The sequence below is a fragment of the Ursus arctos genome, unplaced genomic scaffold (assembly GCF_023065955.2).
Source record: "Ursus arctos isolate Adak ecotype North America unplaced genomic scaffold, UrsArc2.0 scaffold_9, whole genome shotgun sequence".
Classification (NCBI taxonomy): Eukaryota; Metazoa; Chordata; class Mammalia; order Carnivora; family Ursidae; genus Ursus; species Ursus arctos.
Genome location: NW_026623111.1, coordinates 39848852 through 39867310, shown reverse-complemented (window position 1 = coordinate 39867310; position 18459 = coordinate 39848852). Strand labels below are relative to the sequence as shown.

General features: G+C 44.4%; 1 protein-coding gene and 1 non-coding gene across 2 annotated transcripts; both read right to left on the bottom strand.

Moving 5' to 3' along the window:
• Window positions 1-7868: 7868 nt before the first annotated feature.
• LOC113262487 (translation initiation factor IF-2-like) lies at window positions 7869-18203 on the bottom strand. Its single transcript, XM_044387637.3, has 4 exons — window positions 18171-18203; window positions 15512-16023; window positions 14529-14732; window positions 7869-9289 (listed from the first exon to the last, which is right to left on the bottom strand). The coding sequence occupies exons 1-4, from the start codon at window positions 18201-18203 to the stop codon at window positions 9130-9132; spliced, it is 909 nt and encodes a 302-aa protein (XP_044243572.2). The 3' UTR covers window positions 7869-9129.
• On the bottom strand, window positions 15122-15243 carry LOC113262579 (small nucleolar RNA SNORA26). Its single transcript, XR_003318860.1, has one exon. It is a non-coding gene; the product is annotated as a small nucleolar RNA SNORA26 (small nucleolar RNA).
• Window positions 18204-18459: the final 256 nt, after the last annotated feature.

The window sequence follows — 18459 nt, the reverse complement described above, 5'->3', positions numbered from 1 at the left end:
CAGGGACTATAGTCACTATTATTGTAGTAATGTGAATAACATTTGAAGTGAGAGATGGTAAGTACACTGATCACGGTGAGCACCGTGTAAGGTATAGAATTGTTGAATCACTACACGTGCACCTGAAACTAATACAACATTGTATGTCAACTATGCTTAAATAATAAAAAAGATGTTTAAAGCTACTCATGACTAAAAAGGAAAGAAAAAGCCAAAATCAGATGCTTCATTTTGTAGCCATTTTGAGTTTATTGTTGCTCTTCAAAAAAAAAAAAAAAACTACATAAATTTGTTTTTTAGAGATTTGGAACCTATCACCCCATAGATAGCATGAGGAAAACTCCTAGTGATTCTTCACCATTGAGCAAAGATTTAATGAGTATTTTTGACGGGCCAGGCACTGAACTCCAAAAGTAGGTCACAGTCTGCAACGTCATGAATACACATGATAACAGGAAGCAGTGGGAGCACGAGATTAAACTGACCCTAGGGGGAAGGAATTCTGGAGGACGTAAAATCCAAAGTAAGCGATGGCCAAGCCACGAAGGGTAAGAAAGAATATAGGCAGAGAGAAGGGGGTAAGAAAGTATCAGGAGAGGGAGAAGCATGCTCTGAAGAAAGAGGTTAAGAGAGGGGTCTGGGAGTAGTGTTATATGGCTGAATTCTGTGGGATCAGAAGGGGCAAGGCAGAAAAAAGGCAGGGGCCAAATCCTGATGGGCAGAGTATGTCATGATAAGGAGTTTGGACTTTATCCCGAGTGTCAATTAGGATTGGTTTGAATGCAGATGACAGAGGGCCAGTGTGAGTGTCTAAAACAAGGCAGATGTTTATCTGTATCTGCACCAAGGCTGATGGGAAAGTTGTGCTCCATAAAGCCCTCGGGGGTGCAGATTCCTGTCACCTCATTCCCTTTCCATCTCTAGTATATCCCTTTGCTAGGGCTGCCATACCGAGTACCACAAACTGGGCGGCTTGAACAACAGAAATTCAGTGTCTCACAGTTCTGGTGGCCGGCCATCCAAGATGAGGGAGTTTACAGGACTGGTTTCTTCTGAGGACTGTAAGGCTAAATCTGTTCCAGGCCTTTCCCACAGCTTCTGGTAGGTTTCTAGAAGTCTTTGGCATTTTTTGGTTTATAGAGGGATCTCTTCACCTTGATGTCCTGTAGTGTCTCCCTGTGTGTGGCTCTGGGTCCAAATTTCCCCTTTCTGTAAAGACATCAATCGTATTAGATGAGGGGCTTCCTCTACTTCAGTATGACCTCATCTTAACCCATTTACTTCCGCAGTGACCCTATAAGATCACATTCCAAAGAAGGTCACATTCTAAGATACTGGAGGTTTGGAGTTCAACATATACGTTTTTGGGGCAGAGGGTGGACAGAATTCAACCCATAACATGTAGGATGTGGTCCTTATCCTTATGGGCCAAAACCGCTATAGAGACCCAGTCACCACGTTTACATTCAGTCTCCTTAAAGGGCCCATCCTTGGAGGTCCTTCTTCCACATGGACTCAGCTGTTTGCTCTGGAGGTGCTAACAGATGCTGGTTCTGAGGTGATCATTGGAGCATTGTATGGCTAAAGAGGGCACTGACCACAGGTTAGCAATGCCTCCTTCTCAGACCTAGGGTCAGAGGAAATGAGGACAGGGAGAGGGAAGGCTTTTGCTTTCCAGATCATTCTAGAAAGACTTCGGGAAGAATAAGGGATTGCAGTGCTCGTTCACAAGACCAAGTTGCTGGGCAATGTGGCTCATTTCCCACAGGCTGGCTTCACCTACCTCCCTTTCCCTTTTGTAGCGTCTGTTCTCCCGTGGGTTGTGGTCACTGTGTGTTTATCTCCTTTACTAGACAAGGTGTTCCTTGAGAGGAAACAAAGCCCCTTTGAGGTCTGATGGGTCTCACAGAGGTGGGCGGGAGGTTGGGGATTTCAAAAGCTTAAATCTCAGCTCCAGCACTTATTAGCTGTAGAAATTTGATCCCCCCCCCAAAAAACTTTAGCTTTATCACTTGAAAAATGAGGTAACAATATTTACCTTGTAGTGTCGTTATGATCATTAAAAACTAACAAGTGCAAGCGTGCGGGCTACAGTAGCTACTCAGTGGTGAGTATTTTCTGCGATTTGAACTGGGGTGTCTCCAGGGCCCAGCTCAGGGCACCTTGCAGCGTCGGTGCTCAATACATATCTGTTGCCCCAGTGGAAATTTAGATCACAGCTAAAAAGCCCTGTGCTATACTCAAGTCTAGAAATTAATGATAAATTAAAATAGCCATCGCAATACTATAAAACACAAGACATTAAAAAAGAAACAGTTATCAAATTCAAGTATGGTAGGGAGAAATACATCTAATGTAAAAAGTATACATACAATACATAGTAATGTGAAGTACATAATAATAATAATACTGATAATATGTAACACCTGAAGTACATCGTAATAATAAGTATATAATAATATGTGTCATTTTATGGCACAAGACTTCAATGTCTCTGATGGAATAAACAGGACTAAATGGTTTGAAGAATTCCTTACACACAGGAGCCAGATTCGACTGAGCCTTCTGACGGCAGATCTGAGTGCAAACTCGCTCAAACACAGCGAGTGACACCCCAGGAAAGGCCTCTAAAAGACAATTCGGTGTGAACTTGGACCAGAACAGATAATAAACTCCATGTAATGGTCCTACAGCAGGAATCTTTTCATGTGATTTGGGGCTACGTATTTTATGGCGTCTGATCATAGGAAATGTCTCCCGAAGCATTAAGCTCTCCCACACCTGAAATAATAGTTTCATTGCTAACAGTGTAAGGTCAAAAGAACTGGGTGTCTTACGTATGCGTGGGAAGGTGTGTTTTGAATTTCTAAAACGAGATTTTACACAGATATTTTTGAAGAGCAGCCCAGCGATAAACTCAAGTTGGCCTGTAGCTGTGATACGAAGTATCTGGCATTGGCCTCTAGATGTCTTCTAAAGCAGTGCTGTCAACCAGCTTCCCGTGAGGATGGAAATGTTTTACATCTGTGCCGTCTAATTTGGTGGCCACTAGCTAATGACTACTTAGATTCAAATGGAATGAAATTCAAAATCCAGTTCAGTGATGCACTATCAAGGGTTATTATAAAACAAATAGTAATGAAGACTGGTATTGACGCAGAGATAGACAAAACCAATCTATCAAACAGAATAGAGTTGGGAACTAGGTCTACACATATACGGCCACCTGGTTTATGATAACTGTAAATGGGGGAAATGATCTTTTAAATTAACATGTTGGGTTAATTGGATATCCACATGGAAAAAACGGCATCTGGGTCCACTTCTATATCCCACCGTTTCCAACAACCAATTCCAAATGGATTACTGTTCTTAAAACTTTTAGAAGAAAACAGAAGAGAAATCTTAATAACCTGGAGTAAACAGAGACTTCTTAAATCAGAAACACTCGCCATAAAAATGGACACATTGGAATATTAAAATTAAGATTTTTTTTCCTTAAAAGACTTCATTCATTCAAAGATTGAAAAGAAACCCAAAATAGGAGAAGATATTTGCCACATATAGACCTGACAAAGGATGCACATTAAAAAAAAAAAAAAAAAAGCAACCCTCTTATAATACATAAACAGACTGAGCGATTTACCCAGTGGAACACAACTCAGCAATAAAAAAGTGGATTGCTGACACATGCAGAAACATGGAATCAGAAACACAGTATGTGAGTGAAAGCAGGCTCACACGAAAGAGAACATTCTGTATAACTCCAGGAATATGAAATTTTGAAACACATAAAGCTAGGCAGTGGAGAACAAATTAGAACGGGGGTAGCCCCCAGAAAAGTGGAAATGAAGGCTGACTGGGAGGAGGCATGGAACTCAAGACTCCCATGCTCAAAACTCAGCCGATGTACAATGAAAATCTGTGGATTTAATTTCATTGAAGTTGTACATCAAAAGAAACCTTAGACACTGAATTTTAGTTAGTGATATGCAGGCTAAATTACTCATAGGACATGTATTGCTATCTGCAGTATACTTTGAAATGCAACAATATTAAGATGGATGAAGGAATAGAAATATAACAGCAAGTTTTATAAAATGTATTCATACAATCTATATGGTAGATTATGTGTGTTTACTGTAAAATTCTCTAAACTTTGCTAAATATTTGAGGCAGCTGGGTGGCTCAGTTGGTTAAGCATCCAGCTCTTGGTTTTGGCTCCGGTCATGATCTCACAGTTGTGCAGCTCAGTTGTGGGGTTGAGCCCTGGGTCCAGCCCCACGTTGGGCTCTGCACTCCGTGTGGAGTCTGCTTCAGATTCTTTCTCCCTCTTCCTCTCCCTCGGCCCCTCCCTATGCTCACGCTCTCTCTCTCTCTAAAATAAATAAATAAAATCTTTAAAATACTTTGCTAAATATTTGAAAATTATTATAATCACATGTTAAGAAAACTACAAATGAAAAAAAAGCTCACAAAAATGGGCAAAACTTTAACAGACACTTCATGAAGTTATTTCTAAACAACTAATAAACATGTGAAAAGGCGCTCAATTAATTAACTTCATTAATCATCAGGGAGATGCAAATTAAAATAACAAGAGACACAATTATCACCCACCAAAATGGCCAAAATGAAAAAAGATGGAAAACGCCAAGTATTGATGAGACTTTGGAACAACCGGAACCGTCGTATTTTGCTGATAGTGTAACTGGTGCACTCTGGAAAACTTATTGAAATACCAAATTTGAACATGGCACCACCTATGACCCAGCAATTCCATTTCCAGGTATATATCCAAGAGAAATGCATTTATCATTCATCATGTTGATCAAAAGATCTCTATTACAATGTTCATAACAATATTTTAATAGGTCCAAAATATACACTATTTCAATGTCTATCAACAATTGACTGCATAAATAAAACATGGCGCATTCACACGGTGGAATGCGGTACAGCATCCTCATGAACAAGCTATGAATGGAGTCGACATATGGACGAACCTAACGAACGTAACAGTGAGTTAAAGAAACTAGACAGAAAAGAGTATGTGCTATGATGGTCCCATTCATCATGTACAAACGCTGCTACTCTACTTACTACTCAGAATTCTAAGGATAGTGGATAATCCTGGGGTGGGAGAGAAGTGGTTAGTGATTGGAAGGAAACACTTTGGGGATCTGGCTATGTTCTGTTTCTTGACCTAGTTGCTGGTGTGATCCGTTTGTGACATTTCATTTATGATTTATGTACTTATCTGGAAGTATGTAATATTTCAATAAAAAGCAGCTTCTGCCAGAACCTATGGGCAATACAGGGACACAGAACTTGAGAAGGATTTGAGAGACAGGATTAGATTTGCATTAGAAAGATTAATCCTTGGCTTTGGAGAGGATAGCAAGGAGAGGAGCTACGGGGGTGTTTACAGAAGTAATCCATGCAAGCGATTATGAAGGCCTGAAATAAAGTAGGGCAATAGGGCTGACAAGGACAGAGTATAGTTGATATTTAGGAAACAAACAGACAGAACTTGGACAGGTCACTAAATCCCCCTGTGCCTCCTTTCTTCACTGAAAAAACTGGAAGTAACAGTAGCTACTTCATTGGCTATTTCCATGACTTAATGATTTGTTCCAAATCAAACAAACAACAAAAAGTCAATGCTCATTGCATACGATGCAGAGCAAGATATAAAGTATTCAGATTAGGAAGCTTTCAAGGAAACATCTTAACTTGGCAAGGTCCACGCAACCCTGCCTTGTTTCAAGCACAGGTAAAATCACCTCCCTGCCCAAGACTGGGTGCTGTGGATCGCACAGTAAATGGCCACGGTTACGAACACGACAGAACATGTCAGAACCTGAGCGTGGTCTGTTCCTACGGGGCCACGGGGAAGAGGTTAAGGCTACTGGGGGGCCGGAGCTCCAGCACCCAGAACCCAGCGCCTCCTCCCTACCGCCTCGGCTCAGAGGTGGGGCCACTGAAGGGGGCGGGGATCCAGGCCAAGGAGGTGGAGCTGGGGCCACAAAAGATGCCAGTGCGGCTCGAGGTTTCCCGTGTTTAACCAATTGAATGCGCTCGGGCCCGCCTCCATCCTCTGATTGGCACAACGCGTCTCCCCGTCTTCTCGCGCTTTGTCGGAGCTTCTCCCGTGTCTCAGGAGGGTGCGGGTTTCAAGGGTGCTTGGTTAGGTGGTTAGGTGGTTAGGTGGCCGGGCTCCTTCGACACCCGGAGCGTCCAGCCGCTCCGGACCACCCTGCAGCCGCCGTGCCCCAGGCGGAGGTAAGGCGCGGCCCGGGCTTGGGGTTCTCGGGCAGGACCTCGCCTTCACCCGCCTTCTCCTCCGCAGCAGCGGAGACTGGCCTGCGGAGCGGCTCTGTTGTCACTTGGCAGGACCCTGGGGTAGGAGAGCGCGACCTGGTTAGGCCCTGCCAGGTACTGACGCGCACTCCTGTGTTGTATGCAACCTTGAAGGGAACGTTTGGATTAAAAATAGTGAACTTGGCGGTTCTATTGCGAACATGCCTTGAGTGCGTGCAGTACCTCCAGTATACCATGCTTGCAGGGATTAACCGCCTTACCGAAGGGTGCCAGCCCGTTTGGGGCACGTGCTTACTGTGCTGATTTACAGAGCGTTCAGTGGCGCCACAGTTACATTTTGAACTCCGTTTCTGATGCAGACCCTTAAAGCTGCCCTTTTCACCTCCTAAAAAGGTAATGCAGATTCCTCCGGTAAGGGGGCATGTCGATATACACTGAATTCTTGCACTTGTCAAAAACCACAAAATTAGCTTCAAGTACTTTATACTTAATACAAAAAGTCTTGAGCCCGAGTCTGTGTTTTCACTGAAGGAAAAAGCACTGCCAGAAAAGTAAGGGGGAGGGGGAGGTGGGGGAGGCAAAGGAGAATCCCGAAGCAAATACCTCATCCTGTAGATACCTGAATTTTCACGTAGAAAATGACAAGTGTTGGCGAGGATATGGGTGGAGAGACTGGAACCCTTGTGCATTGCTGGTAGGCATGCAAAATGGTTTAGCTGCTGTGGAAAACAGTGGGATGGGTTCTCAAAAAATTAAACACAGAGTTACCATATGATCCCTCAATTCCACTTCTTATACTCCAGAAAGTTGAAAGCAGGGACACAGTTACTTTTACACCCGTGTTCATAGTAATATTATTCCCAATAGCCAAAAGGTGGAAGCAGCCCAAATAACTGTAGAGATGAGTGGATAAACAAAATGTGGTATATACGTGCAATGGGGTGTTGTTGTCCCTGGTACGACATAGGGGAGCCTTGAAACGTGCTAAGTGAAGTAAACCAGAATCAAAGACAAATACTGTATGATTCCACTGATATGAGGTACTTAGTCAAATTCATAGAGACAAAAAGTAATAGAGGGTAATTACCAGGGTCTAGGGAGAGGAGAGAATGGAAAGTTACTGTTTAATAGGTACAGAATTTGTTTGGGATGATGGAAAAGTTCTGGAAATGTGATGGTTGCACAACATTGGGAATGTAAGTAGTGCCTCTGAATTATACACTTAAAAATCATTTATGGTATGTATATTTCACCACACACACAAGAAGCAAAACTCATCAATAAATACAACCTAAAGTTGCAACCAGTCACGGGAAAGCCTTGTTTTAATTCCAGAATCTGCATTGTACAAACATAATTTGTGAAAAACTATTCAAATTTTGATTTGAAAACTAGATGAAAGAAATTCATGTTCAAAGCTTACAAGATGCTATTTTTCACTGTATGTGTGTTTGTTTTAAGCTCTGAATACACTAGGTAGTATGTGTCTGGAACTCCTAGACACCCAACTGCATACATTGTATTATATAGACTGGAGACAACAGCATCCATTCTCTTGTTATATATTTGGAAATAAACTATTTTGGTATCTTGCATTTGGGCTCCTTATCCATAAACCTCATTAGAAAAAAAATATAATCTCAAACTAGCTCTTTCTAAACATACAGCCAAAATAGATGGCAGCTTCCATATGTTTATTAGGATGGATTTTATCTTGGGGGGGGGGAGGTTTGGGGGAGATGAGGAGGGTAAATGTTTATTGCATATAGTTCATGTATTTCAAAGATCATTTTCTTAGCCATTCGACAAGGAAGAAAATGCTGATTTATTTTCTCCCCTTTTGTAGATGAGAAAATAGAAGACATTCAAGCTGAGGTGGTATGATGCTGAAACCTTCAGCAACTCCTCCAAAGATTGTTGGCACTCTTCTGTTTTAATTTTAACTAATTTTTCATGTGTGGCTTGTGAAATCAGAGGAGGAGTGATTGTTGCCCGATTATAATATGTTTAGCTGCCCACAACGGTGCTTTCAAGGTTGCCAGCTAACTTTGAGTAGATGTGAGTAGAATTATTCTTTTTTCCACCATAAAAATGAGTGACTGTTATTTAGAGCAATGAGGTCATATTAAGCTTTTTGTAAAGTTAAATAAATCTGCAAGTGAGACACTTGAGATGTTAACAGTAGTTTATGGTGAAGAAGTAATGTCAAGAGCAAGAGTTTTTGACTGGCACAAGAAGTTTAAAGAAGGCAGAGGTGATATCCATGATGATGTGGGAAGTGGCCGTCCCGTTAGCCACAGAACACATGAAAACAATGAGAGGGTCAGAAATTTGGTTCGCTCACACAGCCAATTAACTTATGAAAAATGGCCGAAAAGTTAAATTTAGACAAACCGACTCATGCTGAAAGTAAACTTGCACATTAGGAAAGTTTCTAGGAGGATTATATCTCATTCCGTTGTGGTTGATGGTCCTGCAGAGGCCAAACAAAAACAGAGCTGCTCGGGAATCTGCCACTTGGGTGTATATTCAGGGCACAATCCTACAGTTCAGTTTCACTGGTCTTGGAGTAACTTCTGTCTGAATCGAGAATGAGCTGAGCGTCTTCAGACATGTTGCGTTGGCTTTGTAGGTATATGAGTTGAGCAGAGTCAAGCCCGTCGAGTTGAGTGTGACAAAGTAGAGAGCCTGGAGCTCGAGGTTTATTAGGAACCCAGCAAACTTACCACAGGACTTAAATTTCTACCTCGTTTCTTCAGGGTGAGCTCATTTGAATAAATACTAGGTTACCTACAGGCTGGGCAGTTAAACTTTCAAGAGTATGCTAGAGTTCAACGTTACTCTATATGGAGATATTTCAAAACAGAGAAGAATGGCCATCTTTAGGCAGAGATACTCAGACTTGTAATAATGAGACTTTTGTAGTGGGAAATTGAGCTCAGACATTGGAAATAGGTGTTCAAATCTGTCATCAAGAAAGAAACAGAACAGGCTGTAAGGAATAGTGGGCAGTTTCAGTAAAAATATACTCTTCCCTTCCACCACCACTCCAGTTCCCCAAATAAGAACCTGATTTTGGTCAAAGCCCACAAAACTTTCTAGTCTTTACATAATCTAAATTTCAATTTTTTTAAAGATCTTATTTATTTATTTATTTATTTATTTATTTATTTATTTGAGAGAGAGAGCGGGGAGCCTGATGTGGGACTCGATCCCAGGACCCTAGGATCATGATCTGAGCCGAAGTATCACTTAGCTGACTGAGCCAGCCAGGCATCCCCTAAATCTCAATTTTCAATAGATTTTTATATGTAAACTGTTTGGGTCTGGAATTTGGTACAAAGGGTAGACAAATAGAGCTCAATTTTGTTCCTATGTTCTTTCATCAGGAGAATAAGGTCCCATGCATTGAGAGAGTTTTGGAAGGCATTACTGCCATTAGCAAAACATGAACAGACACAATCTTTTCATCAAGAGCAAGGAGCTGAGTTTTGACCTTCACCTTTTCCATGTGTACTACTGACTGAATGTGGCGGTCCTATCCTAAGCTTCAGTTCTAATAAGCATTCATCAAAGGGAAGGCATTACCGTGCATACTCAGCTGGCCACCAACTGCTTTAAGCACATTATGGTCAAGGCAACTGGTAGTTTTGCCGAAACACTAATAAAAAAGCATTGGTAATTCATGTCACAGTTGAGATACAGAAATAATAGGTAAAAGATTATTTCACATAAATTTTGGTAAACCTAGAAAACAATTTCAGATATTTTTGTCCATGAATATTAGCATTTTAGCTTAAGGAGCTAGTTGAATCATGTGCCTTCCCATAAGAAATTTGCAGAATGAACTTCTCATTCAGAAACTTGTGTTTTTGCCCCAGGTTCCTTCCCAGTCTGCAGTAGGATGCTGTCATCATTCAGTATTGGTACGTTGCAACTTAGACACACGAAAATTACTGCATAGGACTTAAGTCAGAGCCCTATGGTGGTGTCTCTGAAAAGACTAGTTTTATTAGTTCTACTCTTAAGGTTTTTTGTTGTTATTTTAAAAGACTCCCAGAAATCCAAGTTTACATTTTGTGGAACATGAGCCAAAACTAATTGAGGTTGTTATGGAAAAATTGTCTCATTTTAATGGTCTATATTACCTCTGGGACCCTGCTGGTCAAAGCTGTATGGCCCACAAGGCAAAAATTGTAATTAGAATAATGGTGTTCATATTGTCTCAATTTGTTTTCATTACTCAATTTTTACAACTTAATTTTTGGAGATGCTTTGTACTGTGTAAATGAAATTTACTGGAAGTATACATAAATAAACCATAAACTGACATCCCAATAAAGCATAAGTTGATTTTTTTACATTAGTTTTGATCATCTGTGTTGTTTTATGAGGAATGTGCTAATCCTCTGTATTTTAGCCACATGCTCATGTCACTCATGATTTAAATCTAAATGAAGTTTAACTTCATTGCCATACCTCTGAAATTTTTAAAAATTGACTAATGAATAGATAAGATCTACCCCCGCCCCCACACCCATAACGCACTAATAAAAACAGTGTAGGAGGCAGTGTGGTGGGGTTCCAGCTCCAGCTACATCCGTGATCTTAAGCTTTCCATCTGGATTAGTTACCAGGCTCTGCAACAAATTACTACAAACTTGGTGGCTTAAAACAGAAATTTATTCTCTCACAATTTTGGAGGCCAGAAATCAGAAATCAGTTTCCTGGGGTCAAACAAGTGCACACTCTCAAGGTGGGGATGGGGGTTCTATTTCTGGAATCTTCCAGAGCCAGAGCCGGAGGCTGCCAGCTTCCCCCAGCCTGAAGTCATATTGCTCCATAATCTTCAAGGCCAAAACCAGATCTCTTTCTGCTTGTCTTCTCATGGCCGCCTCCCTTGAGCATGGAGTCTCCTTCTGCTCCCCTCTTATAAAGGCCCTTGTGGGGGCGCCTGAGTGGCTCAGTTCGTTGAGCGTCGGACTCTCGATCTCAGCTCAGGTCTCAATCTTGAGTTTTGAGCTCAAGCCCGTGCTGGGTTTCATCCTGGGCTTCAAGCTGGGCGTAGAGCCAATTAATAGATTAATTAAAGGCCCTTGTGATTAGCGTTAGGGCTCAGATTATGCAGGATAATCTTCCCATCTCAAGAACCTTGACATCTGCAAAGACCCTTTTCCAAATAAGGTAACATGGGTTTGAAATTAGGACTTGATTAGATTTGGGAGTCATTATTCAGTCTACTATACCATAGATTTTTCTCTTCTGCAAAACCCCACATAATCTCTGGAACAGTACTGCCAATGAAACTTTCTGTAGTAATGGAGATATTCTCTATCTGTTGTCTAGGACAGTAGCTTCGAGCCACATGTGACTAATGAGCGTTTGAAACGTGGTTAATCCAACTGAGGAGCTGAATTTTTCATTTTATTCAGTTTTGATTTAACCTTAAATAGCCTCATGTGACTGGTGACTGTCATACTGGGCAGTGCAGTTCCAGTGTCTATAGTTCTAAATTCTGGACTCTGAGGCCCCTTAAAAACAAAAACAACAACAACAACAAAAACGTTCACGTTTTTCCCCCCGCATGTTTCACTGCCTCAGACTGCTCCCATCTTTCACCGGCTATTGTTCAGTCTAGTGCGCTTCAAACTTTTTAGCATCAAAACCCTTTCTACAGGGACACCTGGGTGGCTCAGTCAGTTAAGCAGCTGCCTTCGGCTCAGGTTCTGATCCCAGAGCCCTGGGATCGAGTCCCGCTTCAGGCTCCTTGCTCAGCAGGGAGGCTGCTTCTCCCTCTGCCTCTGCCTGCTGCTCTCCCTGCTCATGCTCTCTCTGACAAATAAAATCTTAAAAAAAAAAAAAAAATGGAAAACCAAAGTATAAATTGGGCTGTCCTGGTTGAGGTTCAGTGGTGGGAGAGGGAGGAGGATCCATGCCAGGCCCAGGGTCGCCACCTGTTCACCCAGTCCAGGTAACTTCTAGGGCCAAGAAACCACCGCTAGGACTCAGTGCAGCAGAGCCATTTGAGACCAGGGGTTATTCTTGGCAACTGTTTGCTACCGCCTTCAGACCTGAACACTTGTAGTTTTACACTTGACACAGTAGCTAGAGAACAGTCGTTTTCCTGGCCTACGATCACCTGACCGCTGTTGCAGTGTTTAATGAATTCCTTGTTCTGCCAGAACTTGCTGCAGCCTGTCGGCTTTAGGACTCTCCATTTTTCTTTCCCTTTACCTAGCTTTTGGAGTCACCTGATACGGAACTTTTGTTCTACAAACCACCCCCTATCCTCCACCTTGCTAACTGGTTCCAACACTGAGCAAGGAAGCCTCACAGGTCTTTACAATGGAAGACTCTATCAGTGAATCAGTTGCAACCATATACGTGGATTTTTGTGGGTTTTTTTCACTGATGTGGTCACAATACCTAGAGCAGTACTTGGTCCGTAATACACGCTCCATTTATTGAATGAAAATTAAAGCCAGCATTTTTCGTATATAAATACTGAACACCAGCATTGTCATTTTAATATTACAAGGAACACACAGTATTATAAAAATGACCTTATGGTACTACCAATGAATGACATTTACTGAGTGCTCACTACTCACCAGGTAATTACTATGTATAGACTCAACTTTAGTAACTATGATTAGCCATTCAGAGACTGAAGCTAAGAAGTAATTGGTCTCAGATCACATGGAAGGGTGGGGGTTCGAACCTAGTGTTCTCCTGCTTCTAAGAATAGATGGCTGTAAGCCATTCCTTTGGATGCCATATAGAAATCAACCCAGTATTACTGATATTATGCTTCATTATAAATGATAGTGCTCCTTGTATTACAGTCATGGTGGATTTAGGGCTCAAATATATCAGAATCAATATTATTCCAGGAGCTTGATTAGCCCCTAGGAATATGGTGGGAACCAAGACGGACTTTACTGTAGTGAAGTAGGGGCAGGGCAGTCAGGCAACCACAAACGAGACTTCTAAGTATGACAAGGCATACTACAGGATGCTAGAGAATTCCAGAACAGCACTTATGGGGACTGAGGGGAGGGATGATAGTGGCCACAGAAAAGTTGGGTAAGTAAGAGCAGGAAAGAGTCCGGGTGCTAGGGAGCTGCTAGGGAGCGTTCCTAGGTAAACTACAGCATTCAGAGATCTGGGAGGCCAGAAAGTGCAAAATATCCACCTTAGCCCCACATACAAGCGGTCATTTCTCTGCACCTTCACTTTGCTTTCCCCCGAACCTTCACATGCTTCTTCCTCGGGGCTTTTTGTTTTCACTCTGCCTAAAACGTTCTTCACCCAAATACATATAGAACCACAGCATGTCCTGGTCTCATCCCCGGTCCTCCTGGCCAGCCCTATCTAAGCTTATGTCCTCTACTCACAGTGCATACACATGTGCTTCCCCTTCCCCTTCCCTTCTTTTCTCCCCTCTAGCAATTAGGGCCTTCTCACATATTTGTTGAATAAATTACCAAAAAAACGATAAGGCTGGATTTTACAGTGTAATATGCAAGTGTAAAATGAAGTTTAGAAGGAAAGGCTGGAACAATGTTATGAAACAAGCATTCAGAGTGATTCCAAGGCGAATATTATTTAAATATCTTTATTGAGAACTTCTGGAAAATGAGGTTATTTGCAGACATTTGGGGCTGGTCAGCATGAAAAACTAGCACATACGAGGCTCTGTTCTTCTTGCTACACTGTATTGTTTCTTCCCGTATGAAAACCTCCCCATCACCTTCAAGATTTTCATATTCTAACAATCTAGCACCACTGTATCCTTTAAATCCCCTTTCACAGCTCGTTATGCTCATTCATCAAAAACACCTAACATGCTGACAGATGCCCCCTTGGTGCCAAATTTGGGGTAACTTCTGTAGGTTCCATATAATTAAATACTATGAAGACCTTCCACTCTTAATAGCTCTGCTGGGGTCCCCCTGACCAAACGGCCTCACCTGTTTCAATATTACTACGGTTCCACTAGAACATGAAATGCCAAGAGAGAGAAGTGACTTTCCATGGTCACATGGCCAGAAAGTTACATGAGGAGCCTTGTTCAGGGCTACACATGTGACGGGACCTTCAGTCAGTACCTGACCTGTTTGTTGCTTCATCTGTAAAATGAGAGAATAGTACTGACCTCACAGAGCTGTCAGAACTAAACAACAGGATGAAAAATAAAATACCTGCTATGCCGCCCTGTCACCACCAGCACTGTCCCGCTAACGCCTGTGAAGGGCGCGCTGGACACACGGCTGCTACAAGTTAAGGAAGAATATCTCCCCCTCAGAGGCTTGTGGGTACTGTAAACCGTAGAGGGGGTGGAAGCCCGTAAAAGTACCCGCACTGCGATAGCCCAGCTTCCACCGCTTGTGCCTGTAGTTTTCAACCTATAAAAAAGAAACATTTCCAAATGACCTTTCAAACAGAAAACATTTTGAGGTATATTCTTTTCAGTTTGTCTCAAAGGATGTCCACAAAACGCCTCGTGGACAGTGTATACCTGTGTTTTTTCCCCTCCCTCAAAGATAAGGTATCATCAAAACTAAGGCTAGGTTTAAATTTGTCACTGGGCTAGGAACTGTATAAAAATATCACAAAGGGGGTCCTGGGATGGAGCCCTGAGTTGGGCTCCCTGCTCAGTGGGGAGTCTGCTTCTCCCTCTGCCCCTCCCCCCCCACCCATGCTCTCTATCCTGTACACGTGCTCTCTCTCTCAAATAAAATCTTTAAAAAATATCACAAGGTGCTTGAACCAAAAGAAAAATTTCCTCTGGTTCAGCTGTGACTCCAGACAGGATCCAAAGAGGAGTTTTACAATCTCTTCCCTGGGTTTTATGGAGACTTCCTTTACCCTTCTGTGTTAGCCTCTCAAGGCACCGCGTCAGCCTTAAAAGGGCACAGGAAAGGGCGGTCTGGGATTTTGACAGGCTTCTCTAGGATCCCTGACGCCTCCCTCGTCAATATCCCCTGGATCGCAGCGCTTTCTTGCACGAGTCCGAAAACCCACCCGAAGCTGCTGTTGTGCGGGGGGAGCCCGGGAACGTGCATTCCCTCTGAGGGCCAGACAATCTGGGGCCCTTAGAACCCAGCACGTGGGAACCCCGGTCGCCACCGGCCACGTGCTCCGGGCCTAGGTCCTCGCATTTCACTCCGGGACGGGGACCTACCTGCGCGTAGAGCTCGGGCCGCAGCAGCCCCGCCCACGTCGGAGACACACTCCCTGGGTGCCGGGTCGGGCCGGGCGGGGTTTGCGCAGCCGCGGGCGGGCGGGCCCTGAACCCGCTACAAAGTCGCGGCGGCGGCGCCCTGGGGGAGGAAAGCGCGAGATTGTTAGGGCGCCCGGGCCTGGGCGCGGGGAAGCCACCGGGCGGCTCGGCGCTATGTCTGTGCCTCGCGCGGCCCCGGGACGAGCTGGGCCGCCCGCCCCCCGGGCCTCCGAGGACTGCTCTACCCCTCCGTTCTGGCCGCCGGGAGCAGCGCAGCTCCGCGCGGGCAAAGCTCGAGGGGACGCGGGGCGAGCGCAGCCCCAGCCGGGCCCGCAGGCCGGGCGCCCTCGCCGCCGCACCCACCCACACAGGCGGCTCACCTCCGCGGGACTCCGGCGCAGAGATCGGGACGGCGGCGGGGCGACAAGGACGGCTGCGCGGCGACGCGACAAGGGGGCGGCGCGGCGGGCAGCCTATCCCGGGAAGCGTCCGGCCGGGGGCGGGGCGGGCCCGGCCATTGGCGCCCGCGGTCTTCGGCCCGCCCAGGTCCTTCTGGCTCTTCCGCGGCAGGAGGACGAGCCAGGCCTGCGCTGAGCATCCTTCTGGGAACCTCCGGAGCTCTGGCGCCTCCCCTTGGCCCTTGTGGTTCTGGTTCTCGCAGGCAACGTGCCTTCCTCGGGGCCCCTCCTGGGCGGGGTCGCGGTTCCTCTAGGGCTGGGCTGCAACCCAGAGCTTCCCGTTCCTCCAACTAGACCGGTCCGGCGTGTGTTTGAGTCCGACCTGCTGAACTGTAAGCTCAAAGCGAAGCCGGCCCTCGTCTCTCTGACCACGCTCACCCAGGGCCCCTCCTGATTCTGAGAGGACCGCTGTTCATTCATTAGCCGAGTTCAGTAGGTTGACCATAATCGGCAGGGGCTTGGGGAGCACCGTAAACCCTCCCTAGGTGACAGACTCAAACTTGATACACAAGTGGAGTAAAATCGGAGAATATGCTAAAGTGAGGACTTGTATTACAGCCCTGAGAGTTTACCATCTGTTAACAAATTTAGTCTTTAAGTACCTTTTATCAGCCCCACGTTGTAAGTGGGGAAACAGACACGTGGAGTAACTTTCCAAGGTGACAGAGTGGCTAGCAAGTGGTGGACCCGGGATTTCAACCCCAAAAGTCTGAAAGTATAGCCCCTCCAAACACTATCCCACACCGCCCCCCCTCACGTGTGTGGGGTGGGAAGGGAAACAAATAGCATTTATATTTGATTGTCTGATCAAGCTAGGCCATCTCCCAGCTGATTGGGGGTCAACAGGCCCAAAGAACAGGAAAGCACTTGACCCCTTTTAGGACCCAAAAGTGTAAGTAGAATTTAAGGATGTAGGAACAGAGTGGCCTGAGATGAGGGTGGACGGGGCCAGACCAAGCCAGAGGCCCTGGTAGAGTGTGTATTTTATGCTAAGAACAATGCAAAACTCTTCAAACAGTTTTTAGGAGAGGAAATGATAGGATCTGACGTACGGCATGGTTTGGGAGTCATTAAGATGCTTTTGCTGAGGAGAAGAAACGGAGTAAATTTTATTAATAAATCCTGGAAGCCAGCCACTCACTACTTTGTAGATGTTCATAAGATGAATGTAAAATGGGTTAAAGTGACAGAGGGAACACCACTTTGCTGTCCCTTTACCTTTCTTACCTCAGAATCTTCTAGACATGTCTCTAGTTTTGAATCTGTTCTTGTTATAGTCCCTCTGGATAGCTGACAGTATTACCTTTCGTTCAGTTATGTCAATGAATGTGGATAAGTTGCTCGGGAAGAATCTTAGGACGGAGATGTAAACCTCAGCCAAGAGACTAATGTAGGAATTCAGCGGCGACCTAGTGGGGTTGGAAGTAGTTGTGCAGAATGTTTTCCTCCTGAACCAGGTGATAAAAACAGAACAAGTTTATGAAAGAATTACAGTAGGGTTTCACTTGAACTCAGGAGAAATCTGCCTCAATCTGAAGACATCAGGCCTCTGGGCAAATGACAACTGCCGTTCATTTGAAATGGTAAAAACCATTTGTCTGGGGTAGAGGAAAAATGTCTTCTCAACTATTAAAAAAATAATTAAAATTAATACAGAGATGATGGAGTGAAATTAACCCATTGTATAACTGTTTTTTGAGTTAAATTCAGGGTAATCTGTATTTGGTATGAAGAATGCTTATAATTCAGTTTAAAGAAAATAGAATGATTATTTGAGAGAAATCTGTCTAGCACGAGAGAATTTAGCTCGACCTAGAGGACCAGAGAGCCGGGTGAAAAAGCACAGGACAACTGCTAGGCAGGTACTGTCTTCCTATTTCCCCAAACCCCCCGCCTCTGTACACAGGTACGTCTCCCCTGGACCACCAGTAAATAAATCCCAGCCCCTGGGCTCCAGGCTCCATTCCTACCAGCCTCCCTCAGCCTCACAAGTTATCCATTATTTGGGGGTATTTTTCCCTCTCTGTCTTGTCTCTCACTTCTTCTCTCTGGCTCTTAGCTTCTCTATATATACTGTCTCAATTTCAACCTGAATAAACCTTCCCTCCATCAGATGTGCCCCAATCCCCAGATACCACACTGTCCTCCCCTTCCTAACAGACCTTTGGAAAGACCATGCGGACATAGGCCTCCATTGCGTCAGTGTTATTCAGCCCTCGGGTCATTATAGTCTGACTTTCCTCTTCCCCATTCCCCTGAAACTACTCTCCGAGGCCACCGGCAATCTCTCAAATCCAACACTCCTGATCTTCCCTAGCTTCTCTGACATAACTGACCAGTCCCTCCTTGATTCCTCCTTCCCTCTGGTTTCTGAGTCTCCGCTCATCCCTGCTTTTCCTCCTACACCCGTGGCCCTTTCTTCTTCCTCTTTTGTCCTCCCCTTCAAGTGCT

Excerpts from the sequence above, each read along its gene's own strand:
- LOC113262487 (XM_044387637.3), bottom strand. The coding sequence starts at position 18,203 with ATGGAGGCCTATGTCCGCATGGTCTTTCCAAAG. Across the intron at positions 16,024-18,170 it reads TCCGCATGGTCTTTCCAAAG|GCTGCCCGCCGCGCCGCCCC; the intron begins GTCTGTTAGGAA and ends TTCCCGGGATAG. Across the intron at positions 9,290-14,528 it reads GTGACAGGGCGGCATAGCAG|ATTTGAACACCTATTTCCAA; the intron begins GTATTTTATTTT and ends TCTTGATGACAG.